The sequence below is a fragment of the Alosa sapidissima genome, chromosome 15 (genome assembly GCF_018492685.1).
Source record: "Alosa sapidissima isolate fAloSap1 chromosome 15, fAloSap1.pri, whole genome shotgun sequence".
NCBI classification, from domain to species: Eukaryota; Metazoa; Chordata; class Actinopteri; order Clupeiformes; family Clupeidae; genus Alosa; species Alosa sapidissima.
In genome coordinates, this window is record NC_055971.1 from 19,218,455 (window position 1) to 19,245,332 (window position 26,878).

The following is a 26,878-nucleotide window of genomic DNA, read 5'->3' on the forward strand; positions in this document are numbered from 1 at the left end:
ATAATCCTACCTGTAGCTTAGGGAAACTAACAGCTTTCTATTAGGATCTAGTTTGTTAGTTACCGTTTTGAAAATTAAACAATATCGGGTGCCTATGGACTAGGCTGGGTGAACCTAGCCTGATCTGCCCGCAATTTATTTTTTGATTTCTTAAAAGATTGAGCTTGGTCTGATGAAAGCCAGACTAGCCATGGACCTCAGTTAAACAATGCAAGGGAACATGAATCAGCCTATATTTGCACGAACAATAACGGACAAAAGCTCTTCAACTTTGGCCCGTTAAAATGTGTATGAACAGTCTAGCGACGCATTTCATTCATCAAGGCCCATTTGGACATGTCAGTTATTTGCACCACTGGTTAGATGTAAAACAGCATTTCGTTTCAGACTAGGCTACTGTTACTTAATTTGTGCATTAACAATAACGTTTCAGACTACTGTTACTTAATTTGTGCATTGACAATAAAGTATTACATGAACTAAAGATGACTAAAATCTTATGTAGAAGAAGAAACATTCACAAAAAATCCATCCATCCAAAAATGACCTTTGTTTTTGATAGCTGTTGAAAACGGCATGGAACTGACAGAGATGTTTTTGTTTATAAATACATAATAAATAAATAAATAAATAAATAATATTATGCTGATACCTTTTGCTTTTCCCAAATACAATGTAGCCTACAGGTGTAAGTGACCTTTCATCAATCCAGTTGCAATGGATGAACTGTGATGAACTGCCCTACTTGTGATTGTTTAGAGATTTTAAAGGTTTTATAACAATGCTACATCTTCTTTGGCTATTCTACAATCTATTCACCTTTTCAGCACCAGTAGGCTACTTTCTGTGCAGCCGCACACACACACTCAGGCATGCCAAACAAGCATACACAAAAGTTTCAAGAGTGGGGGATGGAGTAAAATATGGAGACAAATTGAAGTGTGATTTATTTTCGCGGAACGGATGTACAGGACTGAGCGGCGGTCATATTTTGTACCGCTATGCGGTACATCTAGTTTTAATTAAGACATTAAGATCAATTTCCAAAAGATGATTTTATATTCCTCTTTTTAGTTAACTTTAGCAGAGGTGCCAATAATTCTGGAGAGTAGTCTACTGTATTATTGAAAACGTATCCCCAAGAGACAAGAAAATATTATTTTCTGGCAGAGGGCTATTCATTATGTACATTGGGGCTCCTATGAAGTAGGCCTAGATCTGATAAAAAAAATGTAATCAGCATCCCATATTGATGAGTGACCTGTGATTGACACAGACTTCGCAACAGTGGAATCAACTGTAACATAGCAAACTACCCACCATCATTTCCGTAACCAATAAATGTAGAACGACAAATTTAACAGGTCGCCCTCTTTTTAAACTGAACTGCATTTCCCTTTTTGTGCTATAAATGCATGCCTATTGCCTACATAAATGACTGGCAACATAGGGGACAAACAGAATAACATCCTGGTGTCCTGATATACAGAATTAATTAGCTTGGTGGAGAAAACTCTTTTCGCATCGGGGAGGTCTTTGCATCCGTCTCTTTATTTCTCATTGTCCGTCTCATTATTTCTGCATACCTCTGCGGATGTTATCCCTGGCATAAATCCTCATGTCAAATCCATTAAAGGAACCATATGTAGGATTTTGGCCAAAACTGGTACTACAATCACTTTCAAAATACTGTAGAGCGGTGTACACCGCATATGTGGTAACTAGAGCAGAGCTGGCAACCCAGATGCCGAAACACTACTGACTTTGTGATTACTAGATAGGTGGAGGGTGGTGGATCAGGCTAAAACACAAATATGTAAACATCAACGTCAGTTGAGGGCTGCAACTTCACTTTTTTAAATGACGATATCCTGGCCGGACTACTGTTGTCAGTGATATAAGTATTTGAAATTAGCATGATTTCCTAATGTCTAGTGACAAATCAGGGCCATTTTATGATTAATTGAATTACATTTCTTACATACGGTTCCTTTAAGTGGTTTTAATACTGTCCTGTAGTGAGAATGAACATCAGCTATTAGGTACTCATGGGGTCAAAGGTCATCATATGGGATCCGTGTCCTGACACTGAAGTTAGTTACTTTTTAATTTCATTTTTTCAGTGGTGGACGGAGAGTACACAAATCCTGTACTTGAGTGAAAGTAGAGATACACATGGTCAAATGTTACTCCAGTAGAAGTAAAAGTCCTCCTTTTACATTTCCACTTGAGTGGAAGTACAAAAGTACTTGCCTTCAAATGTACTTAAGTATCGAAAGTAAAAGTCCTGAAATGTATTATGACTAATACAGTTGCATATACTATTGTTGAAATGATTCGGCACAGACATGGGTAGGGTTGGGCACCGAAACACGGTTCTAATATGGCACCGGTGCCGACGCAAACGGTAGTAACTGCATCGAATAACAACGTGGATTTCGGTGCCTCATTTCGGTGCTTAAATAGCGTTTTTTTTTATTTATTTTTTTATACGAGGCATCACTGCATGTCATGCGCCATCTCTAACGTCTTGCTCTGATAGCAACACATTCAGATACAGTTAGCTAACATAAACACTGGATGTATAAACCAGAGGGGTGCACCACACACAAGTAGACAGTGTTTGACAGCTTGCGTGAGCCCAGGTAGCTTATTTTAAAGCGATATTGCGAGCTCCTGTCAAAATCTAGCAGTGGGCCTAACTACAAGCAAAAGGCTATGAAACAACATCAACAGTAGCCTATATGTTACACAATATCCTTGCTAATGTGCTAACTGGCATTTATTTGAAATGTTATCAGCAAAGTTGTAAGGTGAAAACTTTATTTCACGGTGTGTTATGATAGCATGATATTAATCTTTCCTGTGCATGAGGCCCATATAGCATCACAATGAATATGAAGATCATGTTAAAAGTTAGCTGGCAAAAACATAAATATGAAGGTTACATACCTGATGTCATTGAGCTGTCAAAGAGGCTACGAAACCATCTCCAGTAGCCTACGTTATCGCTAATTAAACTCAGCTGACTGGTTTTAGCGCATAGTTGCTGTTAAAATGCCTGCTAGCGCTGGGAATCTAAACACTTCAACACCGACATGTAGCCTAACATGTTAAAAACTATTGCGTGTTATGGGTTAAGACATATAATTTCTTGAAGCATTTGGGAACACACTGAATTAACTGGAAAGTAGAGTCCCTGTTAGATTATCTTGCTTGCAAATGCCGTTGTCCATGACCTGGCAGTTCTATGGCAAGCGGTTTTAACATACCTTATGGCAAACCGCCTACACTGGGTAAACTTGAAAGCAGAGCTTACCATTGTGTGTGCATGCGTGGCAAGCTGTTTTAACATTTAAATGTATTATTCGTAGGAGCAATGAGATATTGATAGTAAATATAACAGTTCAATTTCATGTTCAAATTTGTCTTATCAATAAAAAAAGCAATTCATGCTTTAGACTATTTTAATTTAAAACATTTTAAAAACAAAGTACCGGTTCAGGCACCGTTTCGGCACCGGCACCGTTTTAAAAGTATCGATTTAGCACCGGTATCGGATAAAACCCAAACGATACCCAACCCTAGACATGGGCATTCATTGAGCCTTTCTCCTCCATTCAAGGAAAAATCAGCTAATAATTGTTGTATGTAGAAAGAACTAAAAACAAACTAATGTGATATCTTAGATACTTCAAAGTAACCACATTTTGTCTATCATTGTCTATCATTTGCTCAATGGCGTCAAGAGGCTAGTTATGGTAACATCAATATTGTGAAATGGGGTCAACAAGGTACAATAAATAGTGGATATGACAATAACATAGTTTAGGCAACACCATTATTTAAAGCCTACTGTAGCTCGCTTAATAGAAAATATACATGTAAGTACACATGTATTTGGACAGTCGTTTTTTTTCAAAAGGAACTTCAGCTGTACTTCAGCTGTCACAAAATGTAGTGGAGTAAAAAGTAAGATATTTGGCCTCGAAATGTACTGGAGTAAAAGTAAAAAGTTTAACAAAATTGCAATACTCAAGTAAAGTACAGATACATGAAAAAGCGACTTAAGTACAGTAATTGAGTAAATGTACTCAAGTATGCCCACCATGTTCTAAGGGGATGATGAAACAGAAAAACAGATATAATGCTTTTAAGTTGTCTACAGGGTGACATAAAATTGGCGGCACAAACAAGATATGGGTTTACAACCCATGTTGACCATTTTGGCTCCCTCCCTTCAAACTTCAGACATGTCCAGAGGGGATCGTAAAAGAGAAAAGTTGGATCTAACACTTACGTTGGTCACAATGTGGCATACTACTGCAGAGAAAAAGGAAAAATGGGTTTACATTTTATGCTGTCCTTCCAAAAGGTTAAGGATTTTTATGGACAAATCACTACACAGGTCAACTTTAGAGCTGAATATAGGGAATTGCCCAAGGGATATCATCGGGCACCCACCCTATTCTTATGGAGTAACCCCTAGGCAACAAGAAACAGCAAAGAAAAAAAAAACTTTAAACCAACAAAACCAGATTCACCAAGATTCTGGGCTTTGGCTCCCGGACTATGATAAGCATATCTTATTGTAATGGTTAGTATAACTGAGAGATGAATTTTTGGCTTATTAGAGAAAAAAATTACAGATTTAAATTAGATTTGAAATACTCTAAATACAATCCCTCAAAGTATTTTGTTACAAACTACATTAGATTTGTTCCAATACTGCAAAATACAAATGTCAAAATACGCTAATTATATCATTAATGCATGTTCTCCACCTACTGGCGAATGCATAGAACACAACAGTCCTATGGTTTGTGTACCCTGTAACCTCGTTTTGGTTTACAATGGCCGTCACGTGAATAAGGCTAATGACTTGACTGGAAGAGTGTTAGCAGAATGAAATTTTATGCAGAATGCACAATGTAGTTAATATACTGTGTGTGTGTGTGTGTGTGTGTGTGTGTGTGTGCCTAACATTGCACTTGAGTCATTAACCTGTGTGTGTGTTTTCATCCGTCATACATCAATGTACCATCTGTGAAAGCGCATTAGTGTACTGATGTCAGTAATGAGCACTTCTCTACAAGAGAGGAAAAGAAGTGAAAACTGTGTGATTGAAAGGCCACAGAGGAGGAGAGGGGAAAGTAGGTGGATAGATAGATAGATGGACAGATAGAGAAAAGGTAAAGGGAGAGAGGGAGAGAAAAAGAGTTGAAGGTAGCAATGGTGAGAAAAGGCCGTAAAGAGAGTGAGAGAGAGCCTTTGTTACTCCCACCCTTCCATGCCTACCCAGTCCCAGCTGTGTTTAATTGGCTCATTAGTGCAGCGAGGTGAAAGAGTTGTGATGAGTGATAATGAGAGGGAGAGCAAGAGAGAGAGAGAGAGAGAGAAAGAGAGAGATAGAGAGAGAAAGAGAGAGAGAGAACAGTAGTGTAACTCGGCCAAAAGATCCCGGCTGGGCATGGTAGTACTGAGATGACCTGCTCATGACCTTGCCTCCTGAGCGTGAGTGAGGGCTGCTAGGATGCAATGAGCCTGAACCTCTTCAGGAGGAAGACAAAACACATGGTGTCGTCTCCTCTCCTCACACATGGGGTCCGCTCCTCTCCTCTGGAGCGGTAGACTCCCTGCTGCCAACGCACTGCTGATCCCTCGCATACAGATTTTTAATCATGCTTCAGCCAATTAAATTAACACTCTGTAGCTTTGAAAGGAGTGCAATAAGATTTCATAAGAGGCCTTTGGAAGGTTGAATGTGTTCCATCTTTAAATGTTTTTAGACAGTCTAAAGGGTGCAAATACTAAGGTGATTTATGTCTCAACAGTACAGTAGCTTTACATTAGGCCACAACATGGCTATTGTAAATGTATATGAGCACCCACTACCATGGTTAGTTATAATAAAAGAAAACTATTTGTACCATTATACTTCAAATACTGCTATGGGTACTAGAATTCATTGTGAACAATAACGGGTGGTGGATAATCTAATAATTTGCCTTAATTAATTATTAATAGTAATCAGTAATAGTCTGCACTAATCAATTGTCTACAAACAATTCAACAGGGAAAAAATCAACTTGGTTCACTATTTGATTCTGGTACTTTGGAAGCAGCACTAAGCTTATCATAACCATGCAGTGGTTGCTGTCAGGAAGTGTTTGGGTTGTGTTTTTTCAGACCAAAGATCTATGAATTTAGATTGAGAAATCAAACATGCAAACCACAGACTGGCTGAGGGCCAGACTGGAGAAGATGTCACCTTTGGCCTAACACCCTCCCAGCCTGAACGACCTGTCCTAGCAGCTGGTGAAACATCTGCTTCTAACTTCACACTAATGTACCAATCAGAGCATGAAACACAGGCATTTCACAAACCCAGACAATATTTACTCATGGCGTTGGAGCTACAAAAAAGATGTTTATTCAGTGCGAATGTTGGTTGAAGTACACAACAGAGGAGCAGAGAAGGGGCAGTTCTTCTCAAACTAATCTACATTCATGATAACCTTCATGGCTACGGTCCTAAAGTACTAATGTGCTACTGTCTCTATAGGGGCAGAATATCTACAAAATTCCATGAATACTAGAGTAAGCAGGAGGGCAGGCAGAACTGCGCCCCCTATTGGCACATGAGGGTATTGTTTGTGGGGCAGAGATGGGGATAAGGGTTGGGGTGGGGTGTGGCAGTGGGGGAGTAAAAGTTGTAGGCACAGTCATCCTTTTTTGATGTGTGTGTGTGTGTGGGGGGGGGGGGGTTGGCACTGTGTGAGAGGTAGGTAGGTGGCATATGTCTAAAAGAATTGGCAGTGTGTTCGTCTCTGCATGGCACTGGTGGGCATGTGGGCACTCTCTCTTGCATCTTTACTTTGCGCCACTGTTGCATGCTACAGTGGGCTTGTTTCATTTTAAAGGAGAAAAAAATTATATTAGTAAAAGTTCAGGTATATTTACAAAAGTCAGGCATTATTAGACAGTGGACTTAATGCAATGCAAAGTCTTTTGAGTTCTTTTTTTAAGGTTCTTTTAAGCACTGTATTGCATTGGCCCCACTTTCCTCTTTAGAAATGGATAATTTAATGTTTACAAAAAAGGTTGTACCGAATAAAATAATTACGTAAAGAGATCCATACAAAACAATGTCTCATGAAAGTACGCTGCATCGCGGCCGTAGAGCAGAGCTGAAGCCCCCAGAGGATGGGGATGGCAGAGGGGGAATGGCCCGGCTGGGGAGGGGGAGGATAGACACTCTCAAACGGTGGTCATGACCTTCAGCGAGCCGGAGCGGAATCGCATGATCTTCTTCTTGAGCGCGTGCGATGCCTTGATCTTGACCACGGAGGACAGGGCCGGGGGAGGGGACGAGGCCAGCCGTGGAGGCACCTCCTGCGGCCACACGAGCCCCCCGCCACTCTCGTCCGAGTCGCTGGTGAACGAGCTGGAGCCCGGCGAGTAGGCCTCGCTCAGGCTGGAGTCGGAGCCGCCGCCCGCTGCCTGGACAGGGACTGGAGCCACTGCTGCTGCTGCCGCCATGGCCACTGCAGCCACCTCATCCCCTCGCTCCGGGCCTCCGTACTGAGCGCACAAGGGTGGGGGAGGGGGCCAGGCCTGTCTCGGGTGGGCGTGGGGGTGAGGGTGGGGGTGGGAGTACAGATGGGGGTGGTGGTGGTTGGGGCGTCCTCCGTAACCACCCCCTCCTCCCCCTCCACCACCCGCCGCCTCCTCCTCCTCCTGGCTGAGGTCAGCGGTGGAGCACCAGCGGCGCTGCTGGTGGTGGGGGGGCTCGTCCTGGCCCTGCACCTGCCGCCTGGCCCTGGCCATGTCCCTCTGGACGGTGTAATAGCGGCCCCACCCCCCGCCTCCTGCCTGCAGGCTGTTCTCGGACCGCGAGCGGCTGGTCGCCGCCGTGGTCGTCGTCGTCGCTGTCGCTGTCGTCCTCTTCTTCCCCGTCCCTCTGGGCGAGCTCCGGGCCTCGGCGCCACCTGAGCCCCTGCAGGGGGAGGACCGAGCCGGTGGCGGCGGCAGCTGACCTCCGGAGAACGACGCCCGGCTGGGCTTGTGCTTGCCGTGGAAGGGGGAGCAGTGGTGGGGGTGGGGGTGGGGGTGGGGGTGTTCCACAGGGACGTAGTTGACGGTTAGCAGCTGCTCTGCGACCAGGGGATAGGGCTCCCCGTAGTCCGGGTTGCTCTGAAGGGACTCTGGATCAGTGCTGCTGTAGCTGCTGGGCTCCATGGCCCCCGCATACTGCTGAGGAGGGGGCGCCACCAATGGGGCCGCCGCAGCCAGGGATGCAGGTCTGGACGTGGGGTAGAGCAGGGACAGGTAGTACTGCTCCAGAGCCTGGGCCAGCTCGGCATCAGACTGGACCTCCTCGCTGGCCACCCACTCCTGCGGCTCGGCGGCGGGGTCCGGAGGCGCTTCGGTGGCGTGGGCGGCAGGGACTGTGATGGGGTGCGGCGGGCGGACCGGGAAGGAGGCGGAGGTGGTCAGGCCGCGGCCTGTTGCGGCCGGCGGGTACTGCGTCTGCCGGGGCCGCAGGGCCCGACGCTGCAGAAGGGACAGGATGTAGGCCTCCACACGCAGCGCCTGCTGGATGTCCTCCTCCGTGGTGTCCAGCTCCGGCGCCTCCGGCCACGGCTCGTCCTCCTCCACCTCCTCCTCCTCTCCTGTGCCCTCTGCGATGTCCTCCAGGGGGGAGAAGGGAGCAGAGTGGGAACGAGGCAGCATAGCCCGAGGACTGGGCTCCCTGGCCTCCTCTCCATTCAGCAAAGAGCAATCTGCAGACACACCCACAGCCAGATAATACACAACACTTAGTGCATGTACTGTATGTGATTGCATGTTCAGGTGGATGTGTTTTTCTGTGTTCTGTGTATTAATATACCGGTATGTGTGTCTGCATTCACACTGTATGTGTGTTGTTCGTATATACATACTGCATCTGTGTATGATTTGTGTATGTATTTTCATACTTTCATGAATGTGTGTGTATGTCCGTGTATGAATGTGTTTGTATGTGATTGTACTGTATGTGAGTAATATATATGTGACATAATGCTGTGTCTGTGTGAGTTTGTATGTGAGTAATATATATGTGACATAATGCTGTGTGTGTGTGAGTTTGTATGTGAGTAATATATATGTGACATAATGCTGTGTGTGCGTGCGTGTTTGTATGTGTGTGTGTGTGTGTCCTCCTTACCCACTGATTTGGGCCGGTGGTGACTGGAGGCCCAGGTTGTTGGCGGGCCACCAGGAGGGGAGAGACTCTCACTCTGCTCATAAAAGCCTGAGGGAGACAAATAAACAGCACAGCTAGCTATCATTCCACACCAGGATACCCGCAGAGAAACACAAAACAGATTTCACTTCACGGATTCCATTTGATAGCGGGACATAAGGCAAGATGTTACAGTGTTGGGTCAAGAAGTGTCTGCTAAATGTAATGTAATGTAAAAGATCATACTGTAAAAGCCAAGTGACTAGGCCATATACTATATACCATAAACCAGGATGTATACAAGCATTCCCCCAACATCATAATGTGGCCACTTTTTAAACAAATCATTCATGAATCTATATGTGCACTTATGGAATTATTAATGGATATGATATACAGTGATATATGCCCCTGATCATCATAAAACTTACATGTATGATATTTCTAAATGAACCCATAAAATAATCATATCAATCCCTACTGCTTACGAATGGATACAAATTAATTCCCAGTGGTGCTGCTGTACCACTAAGGTATTGATGTGGTGGCAGTGATTAAACTGAGTCACTGAATAGGAATAAATTGTGATTTCTAATGAAGCTGCTGGTGATCTGTGTGCTCATTACTGTGTGTAATTGACATTTGGGGTCCTCACCTGAGCTGGGTCGACTGTCCGCCTCGTCCTCGTCCTCGTCCTCAGACGCCTCGTCGCAGACGGTGGCGGGAAGGAGTGGTGGCGGCGGCAACGACAATGGCGATGACTGCTCCAAGCCCAGCTCCCTCAGCTGCTGCTCCAGCGCCAGCATTAACCCCCAGGGGGCACCCTGGAGACTGTTCTGTAACACACACACACAACTTGAATGGATGCTCCAGCTATACTGTACATGTAACATTAGTTGCACAGAGACATTGCATTTGTTTTGACAACAGAAAAACATCAAAATATGATCTATAGTTTCATAGCGGTACTGTATTTGTTTAGTAGTTTGTTGGTAAACACCAAAAATAAAACAAGGCCTGTTGTATTCCACTGAATGTTGTCTATTAGCTGCTGACACTTTAATTTTTTAAACTACTGTGTGGATGGATCAGACTCCCTCCATTCACATGAGTAAACTGCATTAAACATTCAACAGCCAATGCATCTGTGTCCCCATGTTAAACCAGCGCAGAAATCCCTGTAGCAGTACCCGGGATAGGCCCAAAGGTGCAGTTGCTTTGCATGTACAACTGTTCAATGAAGTGTAGTGGAGTGAGATGTGTGTGTGTGTGTGTGTGTGTGTGTGTGTACGTGCGTGTCTGTGAGTTTTCACCACGCACACCACTAAGCACACACAGTTACGTAAGTGGTGAGCAAACGCACCCAGCTGGAACATCAATAATTCAGTGAAGTCTCAGCATTTATGGAAGGTAATGCTGGGATGTTCTTTTCATGGATGCGAGATGCACACACGCACGCACACACACACACACACACACACACACACGTGCACATCCATCCATGTAGCCACACACTCTGGTTGACAGTTGTGACACAATAAAAGCAAGCTAGTTCAATTTAACAAAACATAACCTTGACTGACCCTGCACTCACACACACAAACAGACACACACACACACACAGACATCATCAAACACATGCCCTCAGATTCTGTTATCAAGCATTCACATCCAGTGAGGTCAACTGAAAGGTGTCAAGAGAAATGGGAAAAAAAGCTTTAATCTCTGACAACAAAACAAACACAGGCACTACTCTTTGTGGTGCCACATTTGGGATCAGGTGTCAGAGAAAATCCTGCATGTTTTCAGCAGATAAACACTGGTTTTAAATGTGCTTCAGCTGCTTGCCAGCTCATCTCGGTATCCAAACATTTCAATTAGAATGGCATACTAACACATTCAATTTGATTTATTTAAATGAGTGGTTGCAGGATCTCTGTGGGGACAGGTGGTGTATGTGAGAATCGGTGTGACTCATATTATGATTCTTATGATGCTTGAAACTAGGGGATGAGGCTCAGAACACAAACCTCCTAATGCAGAACTATCATTAATTGCCAATAATCTTTGTCCTGAAAATGTTCTCAGGACATGAAGATATGTGATTTTCTAGAAACTCAAAAAGAGACATCTGTGAATATGCATCTGTCCATTACACATTCACCAAGTGATATATCAGCACAATGGCCGAGCAGGCACCTTGACACATGCATACTTAAAGAAATAGATGTCTAATTTCAATGCATGCTATCCCCCTTACATATATCTATTTAGTTTTTCTGTCTGATATTAACAACTGTCACATTAAAGCAGAACAGTTTTGAGCACAGCATATTATTTAAGCTTCTTTAGTTTATTTATGCACAGTAATGCATTAACTTCAGGCCCAGCTGTATATGCTTGCTGTGCCTGGCCACTGTGAAATGACATCGACCGCAGGGCTCCTTCACCAAACTTTACTTTCATATGCAACCATGGCAACACTGACTCAACTGCACATGGAAAAGAGGCGAGAATGGATTTATCTGGAAAGGAGGGACCACGGTGAACAAAGAGTCGGAAGATGCTGAGGACGGACGAACGAGGACCGGTATCAGAAATCAATCCTATTGGGACACGCTTTTCACATGGTTAATGTATCAAGGGGCCTGCTCAGCCCTGACAGATCTATAGACCCATGCAACCACAAGCCCCCAGCATCCAATACTACTCATCCAAACATACAGTACACACACACACAAATAGGCAAGCATGCGTGCAGATGCTTGCGAACAAGCAAGCACCCTAACACGAACATACACACACACACACACACACACTCACACACACACACACACAAAGACCGTAGAAAAACACTAAATTAAATATTGATAATCCATATCAATTAAGGCACACTTCAAAATTTGCACACTTCAGAAACGTTTCCATTGCAAACCTTCATTAAGTATAGGCTGCATATTTCAAATCACATTAAGCATTCAAGAGAAACAATACACTGTGCATGCTTTTCCATGTCTCCCTCAAACACACACAGGCACACACAACACATCGAAATAGCCTTACACACTGACTATGCGTGTAACGTGAGGACAAACCAATTCCTGTTGTCATTTGTTGTCCTTCCCCTAATTGAATGGGCTCTCCTCACAGGGAGGGAGAGCCTCTCAAGGGGAACTACCACACTGATACTCTCTCATTACGTAGTGTTGTGATTTGCCCCATAAAAGACTCTAATGGGAAATTGGTAAGATCCCTACCCCCACTAAACATCCCCATACACAGACCTGCACACACACACACACACACACTCCCCTCTCTCTCTCTCCATCCATCTCTCTCTCCTTCACACATACACACGCCCCTCTCAGCATCCATTTCTCTCTCTCCTAGACACACACACCCCTCTCTCCATTAGTATTCTCACACACACACACAGACACACACACAGACACACACACACACAGCAGGGTGCCACTGCGAGGCAAGGAATTGTGAGCTCTCCCCCTCATCTCACATCATCCATAGTTAGCTGGCTTGAGTCAACCAAGCCTGGCATAGAGTGCACACTAAACACCAACTTTGCATAAACCACCATTTCAGCATGAAATCAAGATTAGCATACTTTCCCATGCGTCAATTAACCACAGCAGTGCTTTCTAGACTTAAGTTACACCGAAGTGCCTTATTTTAAAGTCACTTCATGGCATTTGCAATCTAGAGCTGGATATGGCAATTAATACCATTTGACTGGTATAATGCGCATTGTGTCCATTTGGTTTTAGTTGGAGGCGCATCCTCCCGAGGCTACTGAAGCGGCACCCCTACCCTATTACCAGCGCTGACAGCTCATTTGGGTGACGCGGAGGCTTCTTCTTGTTGGTTTCAAAGCGTGGTTCTCTGCTCGCTGTCCAAGGAGGCTGGGGATCTTATTAGTATTCTACTCCATACTCGCCTTTTGTTTGATCCGCGGAGGGTAGAAACGCGGGGGAGAGCAGGGGGACTGCTTATTTTATTTCTTTCACCCCTCATTCAGACGGCCTTTCCTCACGACCCCAGGCCGTGTGTGGATAAGGATCTGACAAACAGTGGGCACTGCAGAGGGAACACGACCCGGCTTTGAGGTGAACCAGCTAGTCAGGCATCCTGTCAGCCTTCACCTCCTCTGTGTGATGTGAAAAGATTTACACTTTTGGGCCACACACAGTCAAACAATGCTACAAAAAGACATTGACCTCTTACATTGTGCACGTCCACATTAAAAGTCAGCTAGGGGTATTTAGCATTAAATCACTTTTAAGTACGCTCTCTCTAACTAATTTACAAAGAAAAGTTGTTTGTATAGCATCTTGAACAATATTGTTGTATGGTAAAAGGCTAGAGGTAGTTGGCTGTATATGGATAACGCTATTTAAACCGATTGACAAAAGTATTACATTTAAATGCAGTTTTAAGTTAAGAGATTCCATGACTGAGGAACAATGGATCATTAAGTCGTGGGACTGCGACGAGTGGTGCTCCACCCCCACCTCAAAGGGACATGAATTACTCGGCGTCAGAGGGAAACATTCAAATTAATTTGAGCAGAGAATGTCAATCTGGTTATATCCTCTGTGTCACGCATGAGGGGTCAGCTGCGTAACTTGATTAACAACTCTCCTCCAAACATATCCACCAAGACAGAGTCTGGCCCACCCGACGGTGTGTGCTAGTCTGAAGGTCTGCATGTATGAATGTGTGTGTGTCTGTGTAAATCTGCGAGCTGCCAGCTGCACAGAGGTGTCACGCGCTTTGCCATTGTGCCTTCTCATATTTCCAGATGCCAAACAACGAGTACTAGACCCGACCCCGAACAACCCAACATTCAATGCTTTTTACAGCGAGTTAATCTTCTTACAGTGGTGTTTAATACTCATTAACGGCTGCTCTGGGCACAACCACAGATGTTCCGCAAGCTGCCGCTGTCTCCGAACTCTTACCAGTTGTCGTCTCAAAGTCAAGTCCTCTTGCTCCCGAAGGACGTCCGATTGGGTGGAACGAGCAGGCTGAAGATCTCCCCATGCTGGCTGTCCTGGAACTATATCTCCGAGGGACAGAGCGTTCAAGACCAGGCTTTCTTGTCGCTGTTTCAGAAGCTCCAGTTCGCATAACCAAGCAAGACTAGCTTCCAGGCGCTCCTTATTTTGCCTGCGCTCCGTCGTCATCGGTAAGGAGAATCCACAATACATGGAGAGCCCCTTTTTGCCTCCGGCTTTGGCAAAGCTCGAAGTCGTTTAGCCTAAACTACACAGCCTCTTCAAATTTCTTACAGTTTGTGTTCAGCGTTGCACATTTCCCAGCTGTGTTCCCAAGTTTTGACTGCTTCGCTGCGTCGGCCCATGCGTGATGGTGACCATCATAGCTTATTTCACTTCATGAGAGCTTCAGTCTTCTTCGCCCCCTTTTTCCCCCCTCGCCCAGCAATACATTAAATTTGTCAGGTATTCATATATTCCGCCTTCCGCGTGGTTCATTGGTCCCGGAGTGTCTCTGTAATAATTAAATAGCTGGAATGACCCGCCCCTTGAAAGGCTCCTATACATTTCATTGGGCGTATTCCACTGGGTTGGGGCCAGAGCAGCGGAGCCCAGATCCCGTTAAGTCGCCATGGTTCCGCCTACTGCCACAGGAGCAGGAAAATCGAAGCATCGTCGTCGTGACATCATGTTGAAAAGGGGGTGTGAATGAAGGATGGCCATGAATGAACAAGACAGGCTGTATCGATCCGTTTACGCGAGAGACTGTGTTGAAGCAAATATGAATGGCAAATACTCTGGTGATTTACAAGGGTCTCAAAGCCTTATGTTGTTGTATTGCCAAAACAGGCTGGGAAGATAGTACAAAATGCTTTAAAATGTCTTAATGTGCTTGGGAACACCAGGACCACCGAGTGCCTTGCTGGTAAACTCATAACAAGTAGTTATTGCCAGCGTCCACCCAGGCAATAACGACATTTAATTCTGCAGCTAATACCACTGTCTGAAGGAAAAAGTCATGGGATCATTGGAAAACAAAAAGAAGAGTATTTTGACAAATAACATTTAAGGTACAATCCCACTACTGCAGTAAGAGGACTGTTATGAACAACATATGACCACGAGAAACAATCTGATTACACTGGATGACTAATTCATGGATGCTGTAGATTACTTTGCCTGTCTAGTGTCTCGCAAAAGAAAGGATCTAGTATTATAGTCGTGTTTGTTAGTCCTTTGTTAGGCCTCAAGTCATACGTGCAACCTACTCTAGACAGCAGCTGACATATCTTTAGAGTGTTTTTTACATGAGTTATTGAGATTCGAGTCAAAGTTACTCTCCCACCTTCGCATCAATAGTTGCAAATCAATAGTTTAATCGTGTAACCACCCCATATCATCGATAATAATTCAGTTATAACACAAAGGGCAGTGTATTTTAGAGTTCACAACAACTATGTGAATGCTTCAACTGAAGTAAATAAAAGGATCTCATCTAGTGTTGTATATCTATTTTAAGTGGGTATGTGCTCAAGACATAATCCAGGCGTACACTTTTCATATCTATGTATGAACTTGAATGCTCAACTAAGCCAATGTAATACATAATGCAGATGTACAATGATGCAGAGACCACATATTTGGATAAAACACTGTAAACCTCATTCATATTTAATATTTGTGGTTATGCACTACTCAGTTTAGTTCCAAAATACATAAATAAATAAAAATTCCAATGACAAGATAGAATCAGAGTTAAGATACATTTATATTCAAAATAAACCTTAGCATTTCTCTAAACCTGGCTATATTTAGACACCACACAAAAAGGAGGCTGTATTTCACAATACAACCCTTTTATTAAACCAAGAGCTGGCCTTGTACAAGGCTGTTAGGCCTTCTTTTTCCAGATAGGAAGGTTATGAGTGCACCATGTGGTTAGCAATGGTAAAGGTAGGCTACAAACAAACAAACAAAGACCGAGTCATACAAATAAATATGCCTCACTCCGAAGACATCCACGAATAAATTAGCATGCTTTGTGGTTAAGGTTGAAAGATTTACATTACAACAGAAAATAACTGATTATACGAACTGTCAAGGGGTGGGGGTTGGGGGTTGGGGGTGGAGACAAATAATTGTAGCATTTCAGATTTCTAAGTCTCTAGTTGTAGGTGGCTATTGTGTGGTTCCACAGTAGCATCCCAGCAGGCTTTGCAGCATTGTTTGACTCTCTGTACTCTGTCTTTTTTTTTTGCCTCAGTGTCCCAAATGTACTCCATTTGTCATGCTGTTGTGTGATTTTGTTGTGATGTTATGTTCAGAAATGAATAAAAACATGAACATTTGAAATAGATATGTATACTATTGTATGAAACATGCACCAAGCACTAAACTATAACATTTAACTCTACACAGCATAGTGAATCAATCAGTGGGTCACAAACAAAATAATTGGAAATTGCAGAGCCGCTGGAGCCCCAAGGTCAGGTGTGAGAGACACCGTTCATACAAGTTAAGTGTGAGCCATTTTAACAGCACATGCCAGTAGAATGGAAAGTGCTACGAATTGTGTAATATTGTGAATATAAATCACTAAAGCCCCAGTCATCAGCCTCATGAGGGGAATGTTATAGATATTTAAATTAATTATTTGTTACACTGTTATAAGATGTTTGACTTAGCTTTTGCTTTGGCATGATACACTGTTTCTGTTACTAAATGAGACATCAAAGTGGTTATCTACAGGTGTCATAACATGCTTTCCCTAAACTTTCAAATATATTAGCAACATATCCTCTGGCCATATTTCATCCCCAATTCCCACACCATCAATGCATCATTGTGAGTTTTTTTTTTTTTTGTAAATGAAATCAAGTCACGCAAGTAGAATACAGCACACAGGGGTGAGTTTCTTGAATACTTCTTTATTCAGACCTCCCTACATCACATGAATCAGAAGCCACTTTAGCTTAGTTTTCTATTAGGCAAAGTCATGGGCAGAGCCGAGAGCCACGCACAGCACGGCCCTGACCCTCCGCATCATCAGTGCACACTGCACATGAACAGTGTGGATATAATGTATTACATATCATATTATATATATATATATATATATATAATATGTATAAATCTATTTGATTCTTCTCTAGAGATCAAAACAGCTCTGGAAAAAAAAAAAAAAAACAACAAAATAAAAAAGAGAGATATTATCAGGCTCCTTTTCTGACATGACTAAAGTGGAATGAGTAATGCCTCAACTTGCTTGAAAAGCATTATCAGAGTGTGATCAAAAATATATGTGGGGGAGAGAATGGGGATGTTTCAGCAAGTGCAGTAAGAATTCTAATCTGGAATGAAGAGTGGGTGTGTTACCATAGAAACATCAAAAGGCCCATGATTTTCGACATTTTTTAGAGTGGTTGAGGGTTGGTCCTTTTGGTTAAAGAACAAACTTGAGATTTATTAGTCTGAACTCATTTTGAGAGGTTTAAAGAATTGAAAGCTTCTATTCGACAGAATCAGTGGAAAAGAGTCAATATTTGTTTCAGAATTCAGATTGAGAGTTTGAGTCAGAACTTGGTTTCTATGAGAAAAAAAAAGCACTTACATTGGGGATTAACATGGCAAAATAGAACCCATGCTTTCATTCTGATAAGTTATTTGATTTGACAGGGAAAAGCAAGAAGGAAAGTTGAATGTAAACGTGACCACAGTTAATTGTGATTTCCAAGCATTTGATTTCTTTTTTCCCCGACTGCATTCATCATCAATCCTTGACATCTCCACATGAAAGCCCTCAGTAGCATAACAAGACAATGGTCCCTATTGGTTTTTCAGCTAGAGGAAGAATGTTCATACATTTCAGGAAAAAACAAACAAACAAACAGAAACATAAGCGACAATGTTGACTACCACCCTTTCATATACAGTACTGTTTATGAATTATTCACAGACACACGCGGAGTATCATGTCAGCACGTCGTTCAGTGGAATAAACCTAAAAATGATTGTGAAACTGAATCTATAAAACAGAAACATTTCCAACCAGAACTTCAATATTTTAAAAGGACAATCAACCAATACCTTGATCATCACACAGCAAAGTCAAAACAGTCCAAGTTCACTCAGAGTGGGTGTACAGCAGAACAAGCGCAGAAGCATTTGAAATGTTTGCTTGATTCTTGGTCAAATCCGTGGTATTTCTTACTTGGAATGGAAATGGGACAAGCACTACAGTCAGGATGCAACTAACTCCTTGAAAACCCAGTTTGTGAGAACACAGATTTGAAAAGAAAATATGGATCACAACAATATTGTTTTAGTATCATCGTCACCATCATCATCTTCATCATCCTCAACATACTGTCACAACAACCACTCGGAATGGATTGTTTTTGTCAATAAACCCTTTTGTACTCAATGACATCATAATATCATAATCGTAATAATAATAATAAAAATAAAAAAAAACAAGCATGGTCGTTAGAAACCCAGAAAGGATATTTAGTTTTGATGGTCTATGGAGAGACAACTGGATTCTTAGTATGTTAGTATGTCAGATGCTTTCTTTTCATCGAACGGCATTTCCTGTGAACCATTGACAATCTAGCGTTGCAACTGTGCGCTCTAATATTATGGTCTCTCACATTGTTTTCAGACACATCAGTAACCAGCACTACATAACTGTGAGGGTGAAAACATCACACCACACACAGCCACTGTTGCCATTGCATTTTTCTTTACTAAAGAAAGAAAGAAAGAAAGAAAAAACGCTTCCATGTTGCATTCATGGAGACCTGGCTCATTGACACGAACAGTGAACTCACCCTGCTCCCTGAATCTCTCTCTCTCTGTCTCTCTCTCTCTCTCTCTCTCTCTCTCTCTCTCATAGTATTTGGATGATGCATAAAGTGCTCATTTTCATGACTCCATTTTGAGAAAAAGTGCAGGGTGCACTTCAGCGTAAGAGATGGAAGCCAGTATGACCAATAAAAACCAAATGTCAAAGGTTTTGGTTTGAATCTCAGAGCACTTTGAGACATTCCACAGTAGGGGTAACAACCCTCTTGCTTTTCCTTCTGAATTACTCTGAAGTGACTCGTGCTGACTAGTCAGGATATACAGCAGTGAAGAGGGACCCCTGAGCCTTTAAAGGGTGGCCTACAGTTTCAGTTGTTGTGGGCAATAATGACAGTATGGCCCTTTTGAGCTCACTGGTTGGGCTTAGAGGTGAGTGACAGGTCAGTGGGGCCAATCACACTCTCTAGGGGGGCGGGGTGGGGTTGGGGGGCAGAGGTCTGTAAACTGTCGCCGCGTAGACTGAAGCAAGGCTGAATCCAAACGCGCGGGCAGGAGAAAGGCAGTTTGGCTCCACATGGCTGACGTGGAAAAAAAAACCCATGAGACATACATGTGCACAAGATGTGGAATGACGGTGTCATACACACACACACACACTAACAAATACAGAATGTAAATGCAGTAAACATAACTCTATCTGAGAAATGTTAGAATGTGCATTAACACACACACACACACACGCACACGCGCACACACACACACACACACACACACACACACACACACACACACACACACACGTACACATGCACAAACATACACGAACACATCAGGCACGTCACAGACATGTCTGTGTGCTCTGTTGAAGAAAACACTTATTTTTCTCCTTATAAATTCTTCACCTTGCCTATAACTCTGATAAATTTCCTATATACATAAATTAACAATAAATATCTGTAATGCGTATATTCATATATCTTGAAATATATATTAAATACTGAAATATACTATATATTTCAAATATATTAATATAATTCCTTCAATCTTTAAACATTTTCAAGAGATATAATCACAGTTTTGTCATCAAACGCTAACACAAAAAGACACAAGTCTCCCTAACAGTCCAGCTGCAGTTCCCCTTTTGAAGGTAACACATTCTTGACTTGGTCATGATGGTGTCCATTGCAATAAGTCTCTCAATCTATTTTGTACAACTTCTAATAGAACAGATTATAAACTTAATTTCACAACAATTTGTTAGTCAGTAGACTGATGAATGACTCTCGGATCTTCTCTCTCTCTATTGGTCCGTAGTGAGAGAGACATGCCACTAGAGGGCACTGTTAGTATCTACAGTGCCTTTTTTTCAAATCTGTACCCATTTTGACCAAATTTCCTCTACCATTCCTTTCCAACATTATTGCAAAGCAGCCATTTTGATCTCCACCATCATGCCAAGTGCTCTTAAGAGGGTCTCCTACTACTGTGTCTGGTCACCTCTTTCTCTGGACATGCAGATGGTGCTGGTTACCTCTCCACTCTCAAAATGGCAAGGGTCCAGTCCAGTGCCTGTTACAATCACTTGTGATGCAGAGTTAATCTACCGGTTATGGTCCTCTACCATGACTAACTGTCTGAGGATGCAGCACCTTGGCACCGGGAGAGAAGCGTCAGGGAATCCAGCCCTGACGTAGAACCCGGACAGGCACCGCAAAATGGCCGCCTGGACACACACAGACACACACTCCAGCCACTAGGGGAGAGAGCTGAGGGCGACCTGATTCTCAGGAGTGACATGTTGTTGTTATGTGTGCATGGTGAGTGGTATGTGTAAATGTGCATGTTGCATATGAGTGTGTGTGTGTGTGTGTGTGTGTGTATGTGTGTGTGTGTGTGTGTTTGTGTGTGTGCAAGAATGTGTGTGAGTGTGTGTGTGTGTATGCGTGTGTGTGTGTGTGTGTGTACTGTCAGGCATGCCTCTGGGGGATCTCTGCAGCTGCCACCATGAGCAGAGACTGTGTGTTGGGGAGCCCGGGGGAAACCTGCTGGACCTGCTGAGACCATCCTCTCCTCCTCTGAGCATCACCAATGTCACCAGACACCCGTCAGAGAAGGTCAAAGGGGAGCTTTGTTGCCAGGAGTGCAGGCAACAGGATTAAAAAAAAAAATGAACACAAACGAATTGCATGCTAAGTTCTCTTCCCACACCTCTTCTTGTCTCTCTGCCTTTCCTTGGGGCGAGACTCTGCCCTGGACATCCGACGTGTCCACCTCCGACGTGAAAGACAAAGAAAAAGAAGGGACTTGGAGACGAGCACGGAGGGGGTGCTGAGAGGAGAGCGTTTCCCCACAGCGTCGAAGAGCAGAAGAAGCCCCACTTCCTGTTGACAACGGGGGGCTGCTTCCTGATTCGACCCCCAGTCGTCCCCTCCCCACATGGCTTGGCGGGGTTGGGCAGCTCCGTGGACAAAACCCAGTGATGTGCTCTCTCTCGCTCTCTCTCCCTCCCTCCCTCTTTCTCTTCTATCCCTTTTCTCTCCTTTCGCTGGTTTGGTATGCATAGTCATCATACGCCCGTGGGCTGGGGAGGTTGACCTCCTCCTCGCGTCCTCGGTTTGGTATGCATATCAGTGTACAAGCACACACACACACACACACACACGGCTCTGCATTGCACACCCTGCCCCTGGTGGCTGACTGGCCGGCTAAAGGCCAGCGTCAGTGATATCGGCTGCGCTTCTCCTCAGCCTCCGAGCTGTAGTCCCGTAGGTTAATGCCCCTCTGAAGGTTCAGCAACGAGTCCTTCATCTGATGACACACACACACACACACACACACACACACACAAACACACAAACACACAGATGGTTAGAAATATTACGCATAAGACCTGTAAAGATCACCCAGACACATCCATTAAAAGTGTGAAGGTTGTGAGTTCTTATTGCCATAGCAAAGACACTATTTACAGTGTAAGTGCTCTGAGTGAAGCTGGAGTCACTCATTAATTAACTGCTAATATCAAAGGGTCACGTTATGACAGTGTGCCTAACTGTCATTGATGTTGGGAAAAGGCTCTTTAGGGAAAAGCACTCAGGACCACACTGACACTGGATCAGCCCCTCAGGTCTAATTACTAGGAGAGTGTGGGGAGAGCTGGTGTCGGGCTCAGTGCTAAGGGGGCTGGATAGAGGTGGCTGGTTGGGTTTAGGGAGTCACCTGGTCCAGGAGCAGCACTGAGGACTTGATGATCTCTCTCCACTTCTGCAGCTCCGCATCATGGAAGCGCTGCTGCGACTCCAACAGTTGGGCCCACTCCATCTGAGTCTGGGGGAGTTTACTACACACACACGCACACGCACGCACGCATACACACGCACACACACACACAGACACACACACAGCCAGACAGAGAGAGAAAATAATAAGAGATATATTTAATTTAAAAATGCATTAAAATTAAGAAAAAATAACACAAAAATAAGAAAATAAATAAAAAGATAATGTGTTATGTGTTGTGAAATAAGACAATGTGTTGTGAAAGGTGATCAACTACAGCCTACCTTTCCTGCAGCCGCAAGCCCTGCCAGGTGGTAAGGCTCTGGGCTGAGTACTCCAGCATCCATAGCTTGTAGAATAGCATCATGTTCAGGAACACCAGAAGCACCAGACTGCAATGACAGAGCAAAGCCACCAGGGGGATCAGTGAGACCTCACTGACACAGGGGGAGATTGTAGGGACACAGTGCACTGATGAGACCAGGGGAGTGAGGACTGGACAAGAGAGGAAAGGACAGGACAGAGAGGGAGGAGCAGAATGAGCTGACTGGTGAAGGGAGAGAGATAGAGAAAGAGAGGAGAGAGAGGGAGAGAGAGAGAGAGAGAGAGAGAGAGAGAGAGAGAGAGAGAGAGAGAGAGAGAGAGAGAGAGAGAGAGAGAGAGAGAGAGAGAGAGGGAGGGAGAGAGAGATGGGGTAAGAAGAAACAGGAGAGAAACAGAGGGAGGGGAGGGGAGAAAAGACAGAGAGAGCGCAGAGACAGGAGAGAGAAAGAGAGAAAGAGAGAGAGAGAGATAGAAAGAGAGCAAGAGAGAGAGCGAGAGGGTTACACTTGGACAGGGTATCAGTTTGCACATAGGCAACTGGGGATGGCATGTGTGGTAATGAAGCAGACTGTGCTGCTGTTATTACAGAAGGCAACTAGAGGGATCCAAACAGGCGGATGACGCACTTCAGCTCAGCTAGTTTGGGTTATCAGTAAAAATGTGTACCTTATACAGATCCTACGGAGAGCCAAGAGAGACAAAAAGAGAAGGGTTACATTTATAACCTGAACTGATGTCCTGAACAGATGACAGACAGGAAATGGTGATACTGACTGACTAAGTCAAGAAATTAAAAGTTGTTTTCCTGAGCAAATTCTACATTTCTACATCTAAAATCTACATTTGCTGAAGTGCACATGCTACATTATTTAGCCACTATAGCATTTAGGACTACAGGCTGTGTGTGTGTGTGTGTGTGTGTTTGTGTGTTTGTGTGTGTGTGTGTGTGTGTGTATGTGTGTGTGGTGTCTGTGCATACATGGTTGCTTAACAGTTGTGTATGTGTATCTGTTTTGGGGATATGTGTGTGTTTGCATGAGTATATGTGTGTGTGTGTGTGTGTGTGTGTGTGTGTGTGTGTGTGTGTGTGTGTGTGTGTGTGTGTGTGTGTGTGTGTACATGCTGGAATGTGCACTCACACAAAGCTGATGATAAGGAGAAGCTTGGACACGCTACAGAGAGCCGAGCCGCTGGAGAGGTGTTCAGGGGGCTGCCTCGTCTGGGTGGAGCCTGGACACAGAGAGGACGAACAAACTCTCTCAACACAAACACTCACAGCAGCATAGCAGAGCAACACAAAGACTCACAGCAGAGCACAGCATAGCAGAACAACACAAACATTCACCACACAACATAAACTCTAACAACACAAACACTCACAGCATAGCAGAAAAACACAAACATTCACCACACAACATAAACTCTAACAACACAAACCCTCACAGCATAGCAGAACAACACAAACATTCACCACACAACATAAACTCTAACAACACAAACCCTCACAGCATAGCAGAACAACACAAACATTCACCACACAACATAAACTCTAACAACACAAACACTCACAGCATAGCAGAACAACACAAACATTCACCACACAACATAAACTCATAAACAAGATTCTGCTATGAGTGTGAGTGTGTGTGTGTGTGTGTGTGTGTGTGTGTGTGTGCCCCTCCTGACCTGCCACGTGTTTGATGCAGTGGATGACCTCCTCGTCGGTCGGTGTGGTGACGGGGCTCAGGGCCTCCTCGATGTGCTGGTTTCGGAGGTGCTGTAAAGGCCTCTTCCTGCGTCGTAGCGTGGAGTTCTTGACCGCCTTGGCTTTTGGCGAGGGACGATGGGAGACAGCCTGCTGCTCCGTCAGCATGACGTCCTCCAGCTTGGCCAACTCCAGCTCTGTGATGTGCACACAGGCATACACACACACACACACACACACACACACACACACACACACACACACACACACACACACACACACACACACACACACACACACATTGTAACCACAGTCAGTGATCTGAAATGGAACAGATTACTGATACTGATAAATACTCTTTGATGTCTTTAGGGCTTGTGAATAGCCACACTGTCAACAACATTTGTTTTTGTGCCTCTGCTTTCAACACAGATAGAAAAGGTTACAGAGGGTCAGTGGAGATGTTTACCGAGAGAGCGGAAGTTCTCATCCAGTCCACTCCAGAAGTTCTTCTCAATGAAGCCCTTCACCAGACCCCAGGGCTGCTTCCGATAGCGGAGCTCAGTGGACACTCTGGGGAGATGGCAGAGACTTGACGGTCAATAGTATGACATTTTCCTAATGCAGTTCTGATAAAAAGTGCTGAAACGATAACTTTATGCAATAAGAGAGAATGATGCTTGGTTGTCATTGCCTTAAATGTATTAATGCTTATTAATGGTCAATGAGAGGTTCCATAAAGTGAAATTATGTCACGATGCGAATAAATAATGTTTATATCGTTTTGGTTACAACAAATCTAAAACTACAGTAACAGAGTGCTTAACAAACTCCCCCTCTCAGATAACGTCTACTAATGAATCTTACCTCAGACGACACTTGTTCTTGGCCACTCGTGTTAGCATGTAACGGTTGAGCGTGTAGAAGTAGTCGTGGTACGGCACGTCGTGTGTGATCACCTCGGCGTCGATGATGTAGCACTCGCTCTCATGACTGGCCTTGTACAGAGTCTGAGGGGGGGGAAAGACCCCCAGGAGGGAGAGCAGGGCGGGTCAAGGGCAGGGCAAACAATAGAAGAACAGGAAGGAAATGAGGACGTTTCCGATTGCACTAGCTAGAATTGCTTAGATGTTGCTAAAGTGTTTGTGTCTTATACCTGGAGAGCAGATTAGACCTGTTAACTGTAAATGTAAATGCAGAGTACCACATGTGATGCTGTATCACATACATGTATTGTATATACAGCTCTGGAACTAACTAAGAGTCCACTGCACATTTTTCTGATGTGATTCTACGGTTGCTGAGTGACATTCAAATGAGTTGACGCTCATATTCAAATTTGCAGTGGTCTTTTAATTTTGAATATGACCGTCAACACATTTGATAGCCACTCAGCAGCCATTTTCCAAAGATGTATATATGTACATAATGTATATGTATATGCTTATATTACAGGGTTTAAAGTGAAAAAAAAAAATGTTTGACTGAACTTTTTTCAGGCCATAAGTCATACGTTGTTCATATCTATCTATAGAGATAGCACCCCCTTTGCGGTCGCGACCTATTGATTTTTAATGTACAAAAAGATGCAAACAGCAAAGTAAAGGGAGTATTCACCTTATTCACACGGCGGCCATTGTTTAAACCAAAACGAGGCTACAGGGTACACTTACTATATAATTAATGCCACCTACAGGTGAATGCATAGAACATAACAATCCTATGGTTTGTGTACCCTGTAGCCTCGTTTTAGCCGCCAATGGCCGTCATGTGAATAAGGCGAATTGAGAGTGTTTTTGTGAGAGCGTTACGGTTCTCAAGATATTCACAGAAAACTCTGTTGGTGTACGGTCACTAAATGTACACATAAATTATTGTATTGTATGGCCCCCCATGAATGAAAGTTCATGAAACTTGGCATGCATTCGGAGGGTGTCATAATGATCCTACACTTCAATTTCGTGCAGTTTTGACTATGTTAGGTCACAGATACCTGCGATTACAACACCTCATTTTTACTTTTTTGTTTTTAACTAGGTGGCGCTATACCTGAAATGAGTGGTTATGGAATGGGTTGACATGGCCCCTTGAGATCAACATACAAAAAAGGTGGTCCTCCTAAACCCTACGGTTCTCGAGATATTCACAGAAAACTGTGTCTGCCCTACCCTCCTTTCGGGGGGTCCAGTCCAGCGGGGGGGGCTACAGATCAAAACAAAAAATGATGGTTCCATGCTATCCATGTGGGGTTACATGCCCACCAAGTTTCGTGTACCCCTGTCTTTCAGTGTCCCAGGAATCTTAGACGGAAATTTGGCCATGCGAAAAAGAAAGAAAAAAAATCGCTGCACGGCGGTCATAATAATAGGTCACATCGGGTGGCATAGCAGGCTATCTGTTCAAGTCATAGCGACACCCAAAATGAATGACCTCCCCTGACAAGAGTTTGCAAGAAATTGTCTACATTGATGCACGGAAAGAACACAGCCTACGCCTCTTCTCCGAATTCGCACATAGAGCTCACAA

The 26,878-nt window shown here is 43.8% G+C and overlaps 2 protein-coding genes across 16 annotated transcripts in view; both read right to left on the bottom strand.

The window, feature by feature from the left end:
- Positions 1–6,423: 6,423 nt before the first annotated feature.
- LOC121684586 (dapper homolog 3) lies at positions 6,424–15,271 on the bottom strand. The gene is made up of 5 exons (XM_042064646.1): positions 14,206–15,271; positions 9,885–10,065; positions 9,212–9,298; positions 7,698–8,786; positions 6,424–7,649 (listed from the first exon to the last, which is right to left on the bottom strand). Exons 1-5 carry the CDS (start codon positions 14,452–14,454, stop codon positions 7,261–7,263), a joined length of 1,995 nt encoding a protein of 664 aa, XP_041920580.1. The 5' UTR covers positions 14,455–15,271; the 3' UTR covers positions 6,424–7,260.
- Positions 15,272–17,148: 1,877 nt separating this feature from the next.
- gramd1bb (GRAM domain containing 1Bb) overlaps positions 17,149–26,878 on the bottom strand; it is a 133,303-nt gene continuing 123,573 nt past the window's right edge. For 13 of the 15 annotated variants that reach the window (XM_042062906.1, XM_042062910.1, XM_042062905.1 and 10 more), the window contains 8 exons: positions 25,220–25,362; positions 24,822–24,925; positions 24,334–24,549; positions 23,787–23,877; positions 23,314–23,325; positions 22,608–22,715; positions 22,264–22,384; positions 17,149–21,852 (listed from right to left, as the gene is read on the bottom strand). In XM_042062906.1, coding sequence (XP_041918840.1) covers positions 21,763–21,852; positions 22,264–22,384; positions 22,608–22,715; positions 23,314–23,325; positions 23,787–23,877; positions 24,334–24,549; positions 24,822–24,925; positions 25,220–25,362 — 885 coding nt within the window. In that variant the 3' untranslated portion in view covers positions 17,149–21,762. The remainder of the gene's footprint in view (positions 21,853–22,263; positions 22,385–22,607; positions 22,716–23,313; positions 23,326–23,786; positions 23,878–24,333; positions 24,550–24,821; positions 24,926–25,219; positions 25,363–26,878) is intronic. The other 2 variants (XM_042062913.1, XM_042062907.1) reach the window with 1 other exon arrangement.

What these genes read in the sequence shown, in the direction of transcription:
- LOC121684586 (XM_042064646.1), bottom strand. Translation starts at nt 14,454, where the DNA reads ATGTATTGTGGATTCTCCTTACCGATGACGACGGAGCGCAGGCAAAAT. An exon ending in TGACTTTGAGACGACAACTG is followed by an intron (nt 10,066 to 14,205) that starts GTAAGAGTTCGG and finishes TGTGTGTTACAG; the next exon opens with AACAGTCTCCAGGGTGCCCC. An exon ending in CCACCGGCCCAAATCAGTGG is followed by an intron (nt 8,787 to 9,211) that starts GTAAGGAGGACA and finishes GTGTGTCTGCAG; the next exon opens with ATTGCTCTTTGCTGAATGGA.